A 19,462-nucleotide genomic window follows, 5' to 3' on the forward strand; every position below is an offset into this window, starting at 1 on the left:
ATATTGTATTTACTGATTAAACTTGTTATCCATTTAAGGAAATGTATAGTTTGAATTATGTGAAATATTTTTAGATAATTTAATTGGTTATAGAATTATGAAGAATTAAGACCAAAATTTATTATAATGTATAATAATTGTAATAGCCACGTGGTTAGTAGTTATAGAACCTATTGGGACTGTGAGAAGATTTGTTGAATCCTGATTAATAAATAAAAATATCAGAACCTTATAAATCTACATCTAGACCCTAAGTAAACTTCCCACAGTGCTTCTATAATGGTTACTCCTGAAAAAGAGTACTAATGTGAATATTGTTTATGAATTTTTACTGAAATACCACCTCCTGATATTATTCTTTAAAGATAGGCGGTTTTTTGGGTTGTTTTGTTTTTTAAGGCCTTGACTTTACTGACTCATAAATACAAATAGGATTCAGCTACGTTTACTCTTGCATGATTGGTTTAACTTAACTATATCTTTGATTTTTTTTATTAAAGAAAAATATAGGGTGAGGAGACAAAAGAAATATCTCTTGCAGTCAAAACCTAAAAATATATTTGTCTAAATATAAGAAAGTATTTTTGTTTGTATACTTAATTTATTCCATAAATATTTATTGAGTACCTACTTATTCTGTAGCATTTCTATTACATAACATTCTGGGAGTTTGGGCAGAGTGTTTTCTAGCTTTTAGAATACTTCTGTGAAGTAAGATAAATGGATTTGACTGACTTCTTAGTATCCATGAAAAGAATCCTAAAACCACACATTACAGAGCTTTATTTTCAGAACTTTACCATGACATGAGGTAAGTGCTAGAAAAAAGAGCCAAGAGAGCTAGGTTCAAGTATTAAACACTCAGCTTATTAAAGGGAGGTCATTTTAATACCTTTGTGCCCCAATGTCCTCATCTGTGAAAACATGGGATTAAACTAGATGATTTTTAAGAGCCCTATAGCTCTGATATTTTATATTATTTATATTGTAATATTTGTAGGAGAGATATGACAAAAATGTAGTCAAAAGAATAAACTGAGCAGTTTTTTAGAAGATGAGTATATTGCTATCTGATTTAGACAGGATTAGTATTGAAATTTGTGACTAGGAGACTCTTTTAGCTCTAGTAATTGGGATAGAAACTTTCAATTTAGGATTACAATTCATTTAAAACAGGTGTCTTCTGCCAATGGTGGTACCAAAAGGGACTCTAACCATGAATCTTCAGAATCATTTAGAATTTTTCTTAGGCATTCATGGCTAAGAATATTTAACTGTGTACTTTTTAACCATTAATGAAATTATGCCTCTCTTGGCTTCAGATGCTTTGAGATTCTTAACCCTTCTTTCATAGCACATCATAAGGATCATTTGTGCAGTGCATTTGGCAGTCATTTATTGAGCCAGGCAGTTACTAAGTTTTGAAGATGCAAAGAGGTACAAGACTCTGTTCCTGCCTCAGCCTGCTTAGGAGAGACAAGCAAAAATAGATAATTGCAGAGGAGTATAGTAGAGGTCTATACTAAGGTATGCACAGTGGTAGCACAGCTCAGAGAGGATTGGGGTAGGTTAGACATGAGTGCTGGGTCTTCTAGAATTGGTGATTAACTTATCTTAGAAAGATTTGAGTGGCAATCCTAGACCAGAATATTGTTTTCTGATTAAGAAAATAAGAATATGAGGTTTAGGAAATGGAGAAGGGTTAAATTTGAGAGACAATTTTAAAGCAGGGTTTAGGACAAGATTTTATTGGATGTAGAAGGTGTAGATATTGGAAAGACTGGGATCATTAGACACTGGGATTGAAGGTGCTGTGATGTCTTTTCTCAGAGTAGATAGTATTTCTCCCTTTAACGAGAGTGTCTGAGGAGGTGTTTGAAAACTAAAAAACAAACCAAAAAACCCTAAAATAAGACTTACACACTCGACTTTTCTTTCTATGCTTCAATTTATTTGTCTTTTTCAGCTTTAGCTAGACAGGCATGTGGCAAACAGCTTGATGTTTTTCACTGAAGTCAAGAAATTTTTAAAGATAGCTTTAAAAAACGTTTACATACTTGATGTCGCCAAAGCTCTTATCTTTAATGTTTTCTTTTTCATAGAAATAAATTTTGGAAAATACTTATTAAAATAGCATAACTATTGAATAAGAGAAGTAAATAAAAATATTTGGCAGAATATCAAATATGAACGTTTTGCTTTCTTATTTTGTGATTTTTTAGTATATGTTAATAATTCAGTACATTTCTATAAATAAAATCAATTTTTCTTCAAGATCTGTTTCTTTAAAAACAAATATGTGTATATTTGGAATGTTATTTTGAAGAAAGGATTAAAATACATTATTTTTATCACTTAAGTATGTTATAAAGCTGGATTAAAATAATGCCACTTTGATAATCTTTTATAAAAATCTTCTATAAATCATTTTGCTGAAACCTCCTTTCAGATTGTAACCATAGTAATATTCCACTAGATGGCACTGAAAACCTGAAGAAAAATAGGTTTGGCTTGAAAAGCTATGTTTTATTTAAAACACACACAAACTGATGAAACGGCTGCTTTGATGGATTATTATTGTTGTTCTAGTGGGATTTTAAGAAAATGTGCCATTTCCCCACATAATCAGACATCTGGCAGTTCATTATAAACTTACATGGTATATGTATAGTTTTAGGGTATTTGTGATCTTGGATCCTGTTTCATTTGGAAACAGAAAACCTATTTTTGTTCAGTGATTTATGATTTTTATGATACTGATTGTATATCGAAAACTTCGTTTTCATTCTTCAAGCTCTGTATAGTTTTTGATAGATAAACATTTTTTTGCTCTCAATTAGAGCTCTAATGTGATGTTAACTTTGGTAAGACTGTGATTTCTGTTTTTAGAAAAGCTTTTTTTGTTGACTGATGAAAAATGCAGAGAGAAAAATAAAGCTTTTGTCTTGGCATACCGAAACTCATGCTTTATAAGAGCAGACTTTCTTTCTTTACTCCCCTCTTCCCTCTGAACACAAGGCATTCTGCCTTTACTCCAGTATATAATGTGAACTGTGGTCTAATAAGCTAAGTACAGAAGTAGACGTTGGTTTGCATTTCTTTTTTTATTCTACTATGAATTTTCTGCGGGATTTTGAAACCTGACCTGTGAAATGAAGATTTTTGCATTCGTCTTTTTGTTTGAATAAAAACCTACTACTGAAGATGATGAGTTTCCAGGCTGTTCTGTGGGTTTAAAAATTAAATTACTTTTCAAAGAGAATATTGAATGGAATAACGTTAAGGAGAACTGTTAAGCTGTCATAACTAACTTTTTACTCTTACAGAAGTGAATAGGATTGAAAGTCTGAGCTTGGGTTGGTATTTTTAATTAGTGTGGTATTTTGGATAATTTGAAAGTAGTCATTAAATACAAAATTTGCAGCTTTTCCTTTCCCTCCTAAACTTGAATGCATTCCCTTAAGAGATGAACTCTTAAGTGGGAAATAGCTCTGTAAAGTTACAGCCTGGTTTCTTTAGAAACCATAAGTATATTGGAAATGTTTTAAAACACCTTACACTTGAGGGCCCCAATTGTTTTCATAGACTTAAATCCCCAGTTCTCATATAACTTTTTGTTGTTATGTTGAGAGGAAAAATGGCTTGGCTAAAATCAAAGATGTTGACTTAAATGTCTGTTATGATTGTTTTTCTTTATTTTTCATAAAGTTACATTTATGGTATGCATTTTTGTATGTAAGTTCATGTAGCTTATCTCAGAGACCGTCAAAATAGAAGAGTAGGCTAGGTAGTGTGTATTATATGCAACCTTAAAGTGTATTGTGACTGCTGGAAAAGACAGCCTCTAACATATTGAGTGACTTCTTCGTTATCTACCACTTTCCTAAAATATTCCTGCTTGGTTTATTATGTTAAGAAAATATTGAATGTTTATGCTTACATTTTGGATATAACATCTGGCCCAATGATATGCGTTAAAGTATTTTTAGTAAAGGAAAAATATGGTTCTAGTATATATAAAAGTGTGTTGAATTTTAAAAGCATCACAGTTGTTACATTTTATTGCCTCTTGGTGTACCTGCAGTCTCTCCCCTGTGACATTTTTCTGCCCTGCAGGAAGCCATCCTCTATTGCTTAACCTGTTGTATGCTTTCCCACTCCACTGTTTTTACTTTTGCTTTGCTTTATATTTGTAACCTTATTCCCCTGATTTCTAATATTTGAAATTTTGTCTTTCTTCATATTCTCTAAATGCCACCTCTTCCAACAGAGGTGAGGTCACTATCCTGTATGCCCTTTATTTTGTTTGTATTTCTTTTATGTTCTGCCTTGCATCATCATTGTTTATTCATCTAACCCCCTCCTATTACTTTGGCAACTATTTGAGGGAAGAACTGTATTTTACTCATTTTTGTTTCTGTATGACCTAGTACAAAGAATTTTTACATAGTGGGAATTTTTAAAAATTGTTAAATTGAAACATATAACTTGATCAGGAAAGATTAAGTTAATACTAAAGCTTTGCCAATAGGCAGGTAATTTCTTAGTGATAGTATGGAAGAGAGGTTTGATTTGTTCTTTTTCGACGTTTGTACTTTTGTTTTTATCTCTGTTATAATTAAACACATTAATTGTAGTTTTTCTCCAGCTTTAATTCTCGGGTGGCATTCATGTACTTATTTTAGGTATAGTTGTTTACCTACCATTAGCAGGCAAGTTGTGGCACATTTGATGGTCTGTAGTTGTTGACAAATTATTTTTGGATTTTCAAAGGTTACAGAACATTTATACCACTATTATTAATGATAGTACATATTCATTAGTTACTATATGTCATAAACTTTACTTTAAAAATTCTTTAAAAAATTTTATTAATATAATAGTCTGTAGGACTGAAATATTATATTACCAAACATAGTTAAAGCATCTAATCTTCTTGTAACTTTTAAAAACATTACCTGTTTTAATATGGTATAAGGAGTTTCATTTGTTACTCTAGTCCCCTGATTGTGCCTTTAAAATTTTTTTGTAGGAAATCTTTTGTTCATTTTATTTACTTAAATTTTGCTTCATACATTTATATTGGCTTGCAAAACTGGTTCTCCTTTAGATGAAGAATTAGGTATTTTTGTACATCTCCAATCCTAGGAAACCAGTTTATATAATGGCGAAATGATGGAGTAATTGTTTTTTAAGAATATGCCATCTAGCTGTTTCTGTTTATTTTTCTAATTTACATGCATAAAATATCCCTAAAATCATTTTACATTTACTGTTATTTCTAGTAGAAGAAAGAAGCCTTTCCTTAAGAGTTTGTGGAAAATTTTGACTATCAAAACAAGAATATCTTGTCTCTTCTGTGCCTTTTGTTCTTATATTCTTTTTTTTTTATACAGTTCACTGTGTAAATTACTTTTAGTTTGATCTGTGATTTTTATCTACAATGTGCCTTGGCACTTCGGAGCATAATGATGGAGAATAAGGAGAAACCTCAGTTCTCAAGAAGTGTGTAATCTTAATACGTGTGTAATCTGATCGAGCCAGCAGCACTAACAGCAGTGAAACGTTTAGAGAATGATTGGGTAGCAGCAGAGCCTTACAGACAGCCAGTGCCGTGGGATTAAAGGGAACATGGTGATTGGGATTCTAGGCAGAATGGAGTTTTCCTAGCTGAGTTCAGATGTTATGTTTTCACATAGGAGCCACTAAGTTGTCTGAAAGGAGAGGGTATTTTATAGGGATATGGTGTTGGGCATTAGTTTTGGTTGAATTCTGCTTTGTGTGCTATGTTTCTTTTTCTGCCTTTCTTGGTTTTCTGCCTCCTTAGTCCAGGTTACTTAGAGTGTCAGTGTTACATGTCACTTCTTTGAAATTATATGAGTTTGTCTGCTCTCTGGGATATAATTGCTTAGTTCTCTAAGAAGGAATGGCATTTGACCTTTTATATACATATACAGTTTGTACTCTTTTTTTTTTTTTTTTTTACAGATTCATCACATTTGTGAAATGTGCGCCTGTGAAATATTTATAAATGAAATCATGTTTTCCCTTTGACATTTTTAATAACTTTGGATATTTGTTTCACTTTCGTTTTGAGTGTGTGTGTGTATGTCCTTAACAGGTGGGAAAAAAATGAGGCATGAAGAAACTAAGTAAGCTGTCCAAGGTTAATAGTAGAGTTGCAGCTAAAACCTAAGTGTCTTTATCTTTAGATCAAGCAATTAGGTAGTATAAGGAGAACCTTAGCGTGGAGTTACATGCATTGGCATTTGTACATTTGAAATGAAAGTCTGAATTTCTGGCTTGTTTCATATCTGATGGTTTTCATTCTTAGCACTTTTTGTAATCTTCAGTTTTTTTTGTGAATAGTACCAAGTACATTTATTTACTAGTGGTGCTGTGGAATTACTAGGGAGGTAACATTGCTATATCCTCACTTGGGCTTTGTTCTTTCTCTCAGTTTGCAGCATCTGAAGCTGGTGTTTTAAATACCGATGGACCTTTAGGGAGGGAGATTGCCAGGAATTTCTGATCTCTTTTTCCGTTTCATGTCTCACTGTCAATTCAGATTTCCACTGGATGCAGGGGGGTTGCCTGTGGATAGGCTAACTAGTTGGGAACCCTTCTGCAAATGGTGTGGGTTTAACCCAGGCCTGTTAAACCTCTTCAGTGCTGTTGTCCAGTGCTACACAGATTAGTGTGTTGCAGATAAATCCCCACCAAAATACAGCTCCCACTGTTAGGATGCTGGATTTCTTACTGCACTCATAATATCTAATTGCATGCTAAATCAGTGATGGCTGTATCTTTAACCTTTTTTTTTTGGTTGTTGTTGTTAGTGTATTTTTATAAGTTGATAAGTTGAGTTTTGGTACAGAAGAGCCATTTTCTTTTTCATGCATTTTTAATTTCTGCAGGTTTAGTTTTTAAATGACTTTGCCTTTTCTTTTCACTTTATTGGAATTTTAAATGCAAGCAGTTAACTGTTCTCTTAAGTTTGAGATTTATTGCTCTGTTTTCTTTTAGCTTCGATATACTAAGGAAATAATTTTATAGTAATAATGTTATAAATTTAAAATATAAATTAAAATCTAAAAGATACATAAGCTAGTCTCTTTTTTTATAAATGAAAACTATGCCCTATAATAAAATAATGTATAGTATCTCTGTTTGGAAAACATTTGTCCTCAGATTAACCATACAGTTTTTGTGTATTTAATTAGTGATGGTTCATTAAGAATTTTGTTAAGTATTAGGGTTTGTCTGTTAAGCTCCTTTTTGTTGTATAAATCCATAGACACTCCATACTGTATTTTAGAAAGCAAGCATTTTATCAAACTCACAGCTCTAGGTTCGTAATCAGTTCATTAATTGTAGCATCAGTACAGCCTCATGGAATTACAGAGCTAAACTTATGAACTTTTTTTAGACATAGAATTACAGAACTGATCTTGTGAACCTTTTCTGGGACCAGTGTTTCTTAGCCAAGCAGTGAGATTTTTTAACAGAAGGAAGGATTTCTGCTGCTCAGGATTCCAGTACTAACTGTGACCTGAAAGTCATTGAGATGTTGTACGCTGCTGATCTGTGGTGAGAGAGATTTTAGAACGTTGTTAAATGATGAAAATGTGTGTATATGTGATGTGTATATATGATAGATATTAGGTAGTATCTTTGTTTTTTCCTTTTGTTAAACATCTAAATTCTCTCAACTACAGGTTGGCACACAAGAAATTGAAAATAAAATCTGGATCTTCAAACTGGCTAGTTTTTCCCTCCAGCAAATGGGTAGTTTTTAGTGTTTCCCTGTTTCCTAATTTTCCTGTTTTCTGTCAGTTTGTCTCCTTAGTCACAGTGTTTCCCAGGAGAATTGTCAGTGTTAAGACAGAAGATTATTTATTTCCATGCAGATAGAATTATAACAGTTACAAGTACTATAATTGTGGTTTTTTTTCCCTTAAAGGAGGAATTCCGAGAACTTCGAGAACAACCTAGTGACCCTCAAGCTGAGCAAGAACTAATTAATAGTATTGAACAAGTGTATTTTTCTACAGACTCATTTGATATTGTTAAATATGAGTTGGAGGTAAAAAAAAATTCATTAAAACTTATCTAAAGCCTATTTTGTTCAGTGATTGAATGTGTGAGTGAGATATGAATGCTTTTTAGGGGCATTGTATTTTTTTTTTGATAACAGGACTGGTCTATGATGACCATATTGTGATTAAATGAACATCAGCATTGTTTAAAGATGAGATTATTTTTAAAAATGTAAAATTAAGTGCCGCTATAGAGTATTGGTCCAGGAAACATTTTTGTATTTTTGGTTTTTAACTGTTAGCACACAATACGTTAGTTTTATGTTGGCTAAATATGTTTAGGAAAGCTCTGAGACTTTTAATCATGAAAGTATATTTACACAATTGTTTAGTCATGATAAATACCCCTGTGTTGTAGTGTTTATAACATTGGCATTTTAAATTTATAAGAACGTCAGAAAAGGATCAGAATAGTAAAATTTGGGTTTTAGATGAAACCAAAGGCAGTATGCATACACACTTCATATGCAGTACATACAGAGTTAGTACCCAGCTTATTCTGAAATTTCCTCAATTGACTGAGACTTGAAGTCTAACTTGGGAGTTTCCCATCTACACAATGGTATGCATTTTTGTTAGTTCCAATGCTGTCCTCCAGAGTGTGTATAATCCAGAATGTATACCAACAACTGCCACTATCAAACTATAGTGCTTAGTTACCATTCATAGTCTTTCAGAGGGAAAATATGTTTTGAGTTCCGTCGTAGACGATTAGGGATATATGGCGGCTGGTAGAGTAGGGGATTAGGGTTAAGGACTTTCTCACATTCTCCTGTTACAGGTTGTGGAATCAGTGTTTCCCAGCTCAGGGGCCAGGAGTCCCAGTAGTTTGGGGGTTTCCAGGAGGTTGGAGGTGGCAGCAGTGGAGATAGCAGTGCTGGGTGAGGGGTGAAACTTGAGTACCAGGGGTGTTGGGTAATGGAGAGATATAGGCTTTTGTGTCTGGAGTCTAGTGGGGAGGTGGGGGGGACAGGAGGCGTGGGATGTGACATGGCTTTGTATGTGCACACCTAAGTCAGGTGTGCAGGTAAATGAAACCAAGATTAAACAATTGATTTTTTTACTCTTTATTTATGGATTTTTTTTTTTTAGAAGCTCCCTCCTGTTCTCAATTTGCAAGAATTAGAGGAGTACAGAGACAAATTAAAACAACAGCAAGCTGCAGTAAGTAAAAAACACATTTCTGATAAAACTGTAAATGAAACACAACAGAGAGGTGTAATGTTTGCAGATTTTATGGTGTAACTAATATACTAACATTTTAAACAAATCTTATTGTTTAACATGACTTTGACTCAAATGATACATTTATACCTATTCAAATTTATTGTCTATTCAGTTTCCCTCACATTACCTTGATAGATTTCCTTCTAGAGCTTGGAGTTCTTACTCTGGAATCCTAAATGTGATCAATGAATTTTGAACTTTTATTCAAATTACTAAGTACCTTTTTAGATTACTCCTTGTCATGCATGCGTGACTTTCCTACCCATAGTTTTATGATGGCGTTTTCTTATCTCAGAGTAAAGGCTCCTACTTCTAGTTGAAATAGGTCCAGAGAGAATACAGGGTTAAGGTTGAGAAAGTCTGAATTGCTGTCACTATTAACTGGGTGACATTGGGCAAGTCACTTAGCCTTGCTAAATCTCTTTTGTTTCATCTGTGAAGTAATGGGTTGGGCTTGCATTTTCTCTAATGCTGTAAAATTCCGTGATTTTGTATTTTCCTTGTGTTAGGCTGAATTCCTTTTATAAAACTCAGACTGTACTGTAGAAGATTAAATAATGTTAGTTAAGTGGTCTTGTTAATTTTTTAATAGTAACAGCAATAGTAATAAATTTAGCCATTTTAATTTAAGATATGATCTTTAATAATACATCTGACAAATTAAAAAAGATATACTTCTCTTTCTTTTGTGTTATACCCAGAGGTCTCATTGGGTGCTCAGATCTCCCTGGGGGTAGTAGCAGCATTGGTGTGGGGAAGGGCCTTGAGCGCTAGCGGGTTGTGTAATAAAAATGTGTTGTTGTTTTGGAGAATTAGAGTTCAGTGGATGGTGGCACCTTTTGCCTTCTCCTGATTTCATCTTATTTGAATATGTACTCCTCCATCCCTGTACTTTATGTGATAGTATTCTTTTGGAAATGAGCTCCACTACAAGGGCCGTGTAGCATAGTGGCCTTGGAATTTGATCAACCTGGCCTTGAATACTGACCTTGCAGCTCACTATGGGTGAATTACTACTGTATTTAAGATTACTCATCTGGAAAATGAGGAAGCATGTAACCCATTTCAGTAGGTTGTCGTAAGTACTAATTGAGATAGTATAGGAAAAGCGCTCAGTACACAGTGCAGACTAACAATAACTACATGGTCTATTTAAAACAAAAAAAGGAAGAACCTGTAACTCCAAAAAAAAAAAAAAAAGGCAATGAATGCAAATAAATAAATGATAAAAACCCCAATTTGGTAAAATTAGGTGGGTTTCTGTCTGTGTATCTATACAAATTCATGTCTGTATAGATCTATACAAATTCAGAGCAGATTAAGAAAACATGAAAGAAGTAACACAATCGTTGAGTGTGTGTGTAATGTTTTGTTCTTAGTTGACTGGGGGAAGAGGATACAATTGTGTTTCTTGAGTAGATACTCACTAAATACTGGTATGCTATATGCTTCATGCTGAATGTGGTACCTCTGTAGTGTTGTCCTACAGGGGCCTCTGAAATTGTGAAATAAGAGTCTTGTGTTCAAAATCATTATAATTCTAACTTGCATACATTAATGTTGTTCATGGAACTGACCAAGAAACCTTAGGTATCTTCATAGCTCTTCAAAAAACATGCTTCCACTTTTTCAGAAATAGCGGACCAAACTGCTGTTCGTCTTCTTATGTGGTATGAAGGATTTAAAGGGTACAAGGATGTTCTCTGTTTCCCAGATAGTATTTACATAAATTCAGTAAATTAAACATTTATCTTAACAAGTCTCTTTTTTAGAACAAATCCTGTACCCTTAAAGATGATGATACTCATGTTACTAACAGTAATAATGACCATTTATTGAGTTTCTATTAAGGACCAAGTGCTGTGCTACGTGCTATACCTCTTTTACTAATTTCATAACCAGAGAAATATTTGTGGCCATAGCATGCCATTATCTGCTGTAGAAGTTATTAGGAAAACCTATGGAATATTCTTGCTAAAATTTTAAATGTAAAATGTAATAGGAAGCATGAGGCTTTTTCTTTTATTTCCTCTGTTTGGTTGCATGTTCTTATAGGTCTCTAAAAAAGTAGCAGATTTAATCCTTGAAAAACAGCCTGCTTATGTAAAGGTAGGATAATATTTGTTATTTTTAATAGTAAAATATTAAAAATGTTTGAGTGACTTACACTTGGAACTTGAAATATTTTAATTCGTCTGTAGTTTATAGCAACATATTAGCTCTATTTGGGTTGTGTTTATGTGTATGTTTTTTTCTCTCATTTGGGAAATTCACTTCTTAAATTGAAAGAAATTTCAATTTAAGAAGTGAAAGAGTTTTTATATCTGACTCTAAAGTGATCTATTTGGTTTTTCTAATGTGAGAAGAGCCAATGAAAATTGCTTCTGTGCACTTTGTAACTCATAGATCATCAATAATAATTGCTCAGTCTACCTTTAAAATATGATAAATTGGAACTGTCTAGCTGAATCTGCCTTTTCATCAGAAAATCAGAGACTTCCAAATCTATTGAAATATGTAACAGTGTTCAAATGAAGACATTCATTGTCAAAGCATCTTGGCAAACAAATCATATTTGTCATATCCTTGATTACCTTGTGATGTTCTGCTGGATAGAAACATTTCAACGGATATATTATTAGTATTTATTTACACCTATCTAAAAGAGGTTGGGTCTAGATTTCCTTACAAGCAATACTGCCTAAATATTTTGTCACGTGCCATTGTGAAAATCAATTGAAAGTGGTTATTTAAAATAATTTTGTGGAAAAATATGCCAACAGTGTTCAAGTTCAGGTATTTTTGTTGCTACTTTGTTTTCCAAGCTGGCTTTTCTTTGAAACCCACTAAAGTTTTTCTTAGAGTACCATACCAGTAAGAAAGAAAAATAAAATGCCTCAGACAGTAACCTACACCTAATCTTTCCATAGGAACTTGAAAGAGTTACCTCATTACAGACAGGTCTTCAGTTAGCTGCCGTTATCTGCACAAATGGGAGGAGGTATTGCATTTGATGATGTTTATTCTTTCAGCTGAGTAACATTTAAGAGAAACTGTGAAACTGTCATGGAAAATTGATTTTTTTATTATGATTGTGGTTTCTAGATGCCATTCATTAACTGAATGTATATAATGATCTAAAAACTGCACTAAGAAGGTCTGTGAGAAATGTCTTTAAATCTAGTTGTGGACTAAAAATATTACTGTTTTTGTATTGCTTAAATCAGTGCTTCTCAAACTCTTTGGTTAAGGACCAGTCTTTTTTTTTCTTTTTTAATTTCCAACTTGTTACAGACTATTGTTTTTGTAAAATGCGATAAAAACAAATTGCTAGAACAATGAATTTAAAAAACCCCAACCAAACACATACAAAACAGTCTCATTTTTTTCTGTTATCAGATTCATCAAGCATAAAATTATTGTCAGCTTTTGCTATGTGTTTAAATTTTTTTTTATTGTTAGATTCATCAAGCATAAAATTGTTTCATCAACTTTTGTTCCACATGTTTTTAAATGCTTATTCTCAATTTCTGTACTTTTCTTGTGATGGACCAGTAACAGTTTGAAGATGGGTACCAGACCACCCACCATGTTTCAAGTAATGCTGATTTAGTTTGAGCCATTGAATAAATTTGTCAGATAGTGCTCACAATCCCCAAATTTAAGAGCAATCCAGGATACTATCTCATTAATTGCCTAATCATTCTGTGTGGACAGTGTTCTTATTGTACTAGAAAAACTTAACTACTTATTGTTCACTTTTACAGACACTTGAATATCGCAAAGGAAGGTTTTACTCAAGCTAGTTTAGGCCTTCTTGCAAATCAAAGGAAACGTCAGTTGCTGATTGGACTTCTGAAATCTCTGAGAACTATAAAAACATTGGTATATACAGGTTACTTTTTAAAAATTAAAGCTTAATTATATGGTTGAAACAGATTTTACCTTTTGATTTATGTTTTTTTCAGCAAAGAACAGACGTCCGCTTAAGTGAAATGCTGGAGGTAAGTTTACAAGGCTTGGAAATTTGGTGATCCTAATAATATTAAATAGAGAATTACTGTGAAAAAATTTCAGATGTGCATTTTTCTCAAATTGGTATATGGTATGAGGAGCATTTTTAGACATGTAAAGTAACTTACTCTAGAGCATCTTTTTCTATTGACATGATATATTTCATTTAGAAAAATTTTATTGGGGGAAATGTTCAGTTTGTAGCAATGTGGGAATGTTAACTTCCAAATCTTTTGATTATGTCTGTGCCCAAATAGCAATGAAATTATCTTTTGTATCTAACATTAAGTAGTGATTTGAGGAATACGTCATAAATTAGTTATGTTTGGTGTTGTCTCATGTATTGATTTTTCTGAGTGAGCCATCTGTTTTCTCTTTGATGCTTTCTTAGCATTCTCTATGTACTTCTGTTAAAAGATTCAACAAAGCCTAATGTATTATGTGTTTCCCCATTAATACTCAAGCACCTTTGGGTATGTACTTTGTCATCATCTCAGCATCCCCTGTGATTTGAATTGCCTTTGTTGAACTTAGATATGAACTTAAGGAACTTTTTTTTTATGATTATCTGTTTAATCACTGTATTACTTCTAAACTATTACCACTAAACTAGGGTTTGAGAAATCCATGTGAAAAATTCATTTGGCATTAAATTACTATTTAGGTGATAAAAATATTCTGAGGCTATTAATGAATATTTCACTTTTTTCCAAATTTATTTGTTTAAGAAAATTTATGGATTTATTGTTGGTAGAACTGTTGAATGTTGATTACAAGTAGAATGCATACTGTTTTGAAACATTTTATATAAACATTACTGAAAGAAGATATGTTAACAGTTAAAGAACTCCTTCCCTCTGAAGCAGCTTGTACTTCTATGTAAGCTTTAACTACATGTCATGGTCTCAAAGGGCTATTACTGTGTATTTAAGGGAACAGCATATTTTTTTGATGAATAAATTTTAGGCCTGGAGCTAATTGCTTTCTTATATTTTACTATTTATCTGTTGTTGGTATTTATGACCCTTATTTGAGAGGATTTAAAATTTTCTGGTCCTGTAACTTTGGATAGAGTATGAACAAAGATTTGTTTTTTTTCAGAAGCTTTAAGAAAAATGTTTCCAGCCTAATGACTTCTGTTGTTGATTCAGGAAGAAGACTATCCAGGAGCTATTCAGCTGTGCCTGGAATGTCAGAAAGCTGCCAGTACTTTTAAACATTATAGTTGCATTAGGTAAGGTAAAATTTTTAAAGCTGACTCTATTGTCAGTTTTTACATAGGAATTGTGTAACATACAATGTTAATAAACATTGAATATTAAGTGCTGTGTTCTAATTTAGCCTTCTTGTTTGTAAATGGGCAGTACAGTAAAAATATAAATAACAATCCTTAAGTTTGAAATATCAGATACTTTCTGATCCTGCTTCTTGTCACCTCATTGAAACTCTTTTTTTCATATTTTTTCCAGTCTTACTGATTTCATTTTTATGGAGTAGTAGAGAATAAATTCATCTGTTCATGTCTCCATTGCACCTCTTGGGAATTCTTTCTCCTTAACTTTGCCCAGCTTATAAATATTGAGAGTGCTGTTGCAGTTTGTTTTTCAGATCCAGATGGTTCAACTGTTTGGTTCATCATGATAAGAATTCTTTCGGAAAATTTAAATGTGATTTCACTTTTTGTAATAGTCATCTTTGTGCTATTTAAGTGATTATGTATTTAATGTGTTATATCTTCTGTTTATAAAACGTACAATGTAAAAATAGCTGCTTCATCCTCTGCTCTTAGTTCTAACTTTATTAATGAATTTTGGTCTGCTTAAAATGAAGGTTTTGCATTAGTTGAGAAATTACCTTGGGGAAGCTCTAATCCTCACGTGTAATTTCCGCTATTCCTCCAAAACCATCAAAAATAGACATACAATCTAGGGAAAATAGTAAGCTTCCCAAGGAAACACAGTTTCAAATTGAATTCATACTTGTCCTGGATTGCAGCCCCGTAGTCTCTCCTGTATGGAGGATCTGGCAGTCAGTGGGCAGGATGCACTGGCGCTGTAGATGCTAATTGCTAGCGTCTGAAAAAATAAAAGGATTATGATAGAGTAAAACATTAATACAGCTTTGAATTAATTTTTTCTTTTAATGAACTTTCACATTGTAGGTCTCTGCTGGGCATAAAATAGGTATTTTCCCCCTAGAGATGAAAATTTTTATGATATTTTTTTCTTTAGGATTGTGCATATTGAAGCAACACACTTTTTATTTGATTAGGCAATACATAGTTGGGTAGTAGCAGTCATATTTTGATTTTATCCATTTTGACAGTGACTGTCACTATTAAAAACTTGATTATGCCATTTATACTTATTAGGTTGGGTGAATAGAGAATTAGCTCTAGTATGTTGAATATATTTGAAAATTTCTAGCAAGGCCTTCTGGCTCCTGAAGAAGCACAGCACCCATTTAGTTCATTTCGTGGGGATATATCTGTTAGAATGAGAAAAGCTTGTTTATGATTGGCTCAAAGTAATTCGGGCAGTTATATATTTATTGTTTATTATATGCCAGATGCTTTGTTTTGGAATTGGCTGTATAGTGATGAACCACATATAATGTCAGTATAATCCATGGTTTTGTAGAGTGCTTAGTATATCAGGATGGACTTGGATTGAAGTAGGCACAAGTGGGGTGGGGCTTTAGAGAGAGGGAAGCAGAGCATACTGTGGAAGCATTGGGGTCTAATTCTCCTTAGGGGGTCAAGACTAAGGAGGATCTGAAGGAGGTGCAGGAGGGGTTAGCTAAACCAAGGTATGACGTGTTGTAGATGTGAGATTACAGATATCATGATGAAGTCTTTGTTGCACAGATGCCAAGCAAAATGAGGACTGAAAATATCTACCATATTTATAGCAACAAGGAAATCAGAGTTGACCTTTTTGGGGACAGATTTGGTTGAAGTATAAGGGTAGGATGAGGAAATTTTATAAAGAGGGAGATGTGGAATTGAGAGGGAGAAACCTGAATGTTTGAAAATCAGTGGGAAAGAGTGAGAGATTAAAAATAAGACAGAGAACGTAGTAATAAGTCTTCCTAAGGATTATAGGAGAGATTGACTTTGGAAAGGTCACCATTCTATTTTAATAGGAAGGAATGAGTGTGGAAATTTGGTGGCAGGAGATTGAGAGTGCTGGTGACATGTTGACACTTCATTTTTTTTGCATTAATTAAAATTTTTATTTTAGTTTTTCTAAAGTAGATATCTTACTTGATGAGAGTTAACTATTAAAAAATGTTTGAAAGAAATCCTTATTTGGGCTTTTTCAAGGTAGCATAAAGTGGCTTCTAAGCACTTTTTCACTTTTATGAATATAGTGATAACTGTAGTCACACCTCCTCCACTTATCTGACCTGGTGAAAAGTTTTGAAATTGTAAAGATCTGTAATGATGATTTAAATTAATCATTGTTTTGTTTTAGATAATGCAGCATATAAGGGGCATGCTGTGTTTCCACATATGCCATTGAATGTAGTAATAAGAAAAGTTTGTCTTATATTCTGAAAATAAAAATACATGCACAGATACATTAAAATGTCCTACGGAATTCATTGTAGTGGGATTTTACCTTAGGTTTCCTGAGTTGTGTTTTTAACTTGGTGGTTTAGTGACAACATCAGGGTGGCTCAGAAAGCAGGGCTAGCTATTAGTTGGAAATGCTTGGTGGTGATGACAGACCCTCCACCAAGTCTTCTCCCCTACATATAGCAGTGTTTCCTTTGCCTGTTGCCATTCATTCTGCCTGACCCAACCCCCTTCTCCCTTCACCTCTTATTTCACTGATTTGCTCCTAGTTGGGAGAACATAAGTTTGTTCACTTCCTGTGGATAACTTAATGTAGGATATAGCCATAGAATTAGTTGATATGTGGGACAGATTGAGTCCACAAAAATGAAAGAAATTGTATTCTGATTTCCTTTTATTTTTGTCTTTATTAATTAGATGCACCTTTCTTTTTCTATGCATTTATTTTTCTTTGTTTTGCTCTTTTTCCTCTGGTCTTCTGAATACAGTTAATATTGAACCTGTTCTTGAGCTGTTTCTTTGGGTCTGTTCAGACATAACTCACCAACACTTGAAACATTCTTTTAATTTACCTGGAGCTGTGGAATTTAGCCAGAGGCAAGATTTAGTCTTTGCTTGGATCCGAGTGAATCAGGGTGAAAAATCATTTGGCACTCTGGTAATCATAGGAGTAGTAATTTCCAACTGAATTCACACTATTTCCTTTAACATTTAAATTTATTTTTATTCCTGTTGATGGTTAGAGGATCAAGAAATACAGTCTTTTTAGAAATGTCCTTTAAGAGAATCATTCTGCTATTGTGTTTCTGTTTTTGTTTTTATGTTGCAGACAAATTCATATGTACAGTGTATCTACTCATGCACTTCTTAATTTTTCCTTAATAGATAATATGTTTTAACTTGGTGATTTAGTGGCAACATCAGGATGGCTCAGAAGGCAGAGCTATTAGTTGGAAATACTTATGTGTTCCTCTTTTCTTTCCTAATCACATTGGTCCTTTATTGAAAATAAAGTATTTGGTGAGGGCAGAGACTGTGATTTTAGGAATAAATTACATGGAGCAACTGAGGATTGACTCTTAAGATTCTTAAGTAGAAAACAAGAGAATTCACAAATTTGCTTCTGCATAAAGAGGCATTGACTGTATGCTTAGTAAGTCTCAGGTTATATGACCATGTAGTTTAATACATGAAGTACCAAGCCATTTGGTATACCCAGTTGATTAAAAAATGAAAGAAAAGTGTTACCTCTTCAATACCTTGTATTGAGATGTGTTGTGTTTTAGCGTCTTTAATAAAAGATACTGTAAAACCAGTTTTGTTCACTTTTATAACTGACAGGGCCCAATTTTACATTATTTGACATTTCTTGAGTCGATTGACAGTTATATAGTTTGGATTCACTGGGAATAAGAATCAGTGTGTTTATGTTAAAGTACGTCTGAATGAAGCGTTTAATTTCTTTAGCACTTGAAATTTATCTAAATTAGTTTCAAGAGAAGTTATTAAAAGTCAAAACTTCTTTATTATTTTTTAAAATTTCATTTGAAAGAAACTATTTGAATGTACCTGAGAGCATGCTGGATTATGCACTGAAAAGTTTGTGTACCACCTGAACTAATTTGTTCAGTATTGCATTTTAACATAGACAGATGTATTTAATTTCTTATAAACTTTAAAATATCCATTTATTTTTTTCCTCATAAGGCAGTCTTGGCAGTTGAAAGAAAATCGTAGGTTTTAGGACTTTAAATCATAGAATAATGAGTACAGCTTTTAGGTACAAATACAGCAGTACTAGGGACTATTCTTCCCCTGTTGCCCTTGATTTCATCCTAGCAAGCAGTGCCTGCTCTCTTTCTCTAGACTCAGGAAAGGGGAACCCAGGAACCTTGCCTGGAGCGGTGTTGAGCAGTGAGTGTTTCTGCAGGATCACCAGGCCCCCTAACCAAGACCCATATGTAGATCATGAGTCCTTGGTGCTTGATTGGCTTGGGCTGAGTTATTGATACCATGCTATGTGGACACCACCTGCATTCCTTATCTTTTATCTTGTTTTCCTCTGTCTTCCTCCCTAACACAGTGCCATTTAAAATTAATGTAAAGTGAAATCTACACAAAACATAATACTTGAATAAAACAGTCTTAAAAGGTAAAAGTTTTTTTTTCTCTCCACAAGTCATTTCCTTTCCTACTCCCTAGTGTAAACTGCTGTTACAGCTTATTAAGTTTTTTTCTTAATCGATTTCATTGTAACTTAAAATACTACATCACAATAGTTTTTTCCTGATTTATCACTGTAGATAGTTGTTGATACTCTGACTGTTTACTACCCATAATAAAAATCAATAAGAGATAGGTGTTTGGTATACTTCCTTTTCCTTCTTTTCGCTTCTCTGTCTTCCAGATTTTGTTCGTGAAACTGTTATCTTTACTTGGTCAAATTTATAACATTTATATTCTTTTCACAACTATAATGAAATCTGTGCTTTTTCTAATAGGTTACTTCTAAAAAATTAACCTAATAGAAATCATATTTACT

The 19,462-nt window shown here is 33.2% G+C and overlaps 1 protein-coding gene across 4 annotated transcripts in view; it reads left to right on the plus strand.

Moving 5' to 3' along the window:
* VPS50 (VPS50 subunit of EARP/GARPII complex) overlaps nt 1-19,462 on the plus strand; it is a 121,717-nt gene that overhangs the window by 10,362 nt on the left and 91,893 nt on the right. For all 4 annotated transcript variants that reach the window (XR_009053247.1, XM_057732307.1, XM_057732308.1 and 1 more), the window contains exons 3-9: nt 7,964-8,086; nt 9,192-9,263; nt 11,382-11,435; nt 12,257-12,327; nt 13,094-13,211; nt 13,295-13,330; nt 14,492-14,574. Coding sequence is in view for 3 of the 4 variants with exons in the window: in XM_057732307.1 (XP_057588290.1) it covers nt 7,964-8,086; nt 9,192-9,263; nt 11,382-11,435; nt 12,257-12,327; nt 13,094-13,211; nt 13,295-13,330; nt 14,492-14,574 (557 nt within the window). In the remaining variant the exon portion in view is untranslated. The remainder of the gene's footprint in view (nt 1-7,963; nt 8,087-9,191; nt 9,264-11,381; nt 11,436-12,256; nt 12,328-13,093; nt 13,212-13,294; nt 13,331-14,491; nt 14,575-19,462) is intronic.

Source organism: Hippopotamus amphibius, chromosome 4, assembly GCF_030028045.1.
Source record: "Hippopotamus amphibius kiboko isolate mHipAmp2 chromosome 4, mHipAmp2.hap2, whole genome shotgun sequence".
Lineage (NCBI taxonomy): Eukaryota > Metazoa > Chordata > Mammalia > Artiodactyla > Hippopotamidae > Hippopotamus > Hippopotamus amphibius.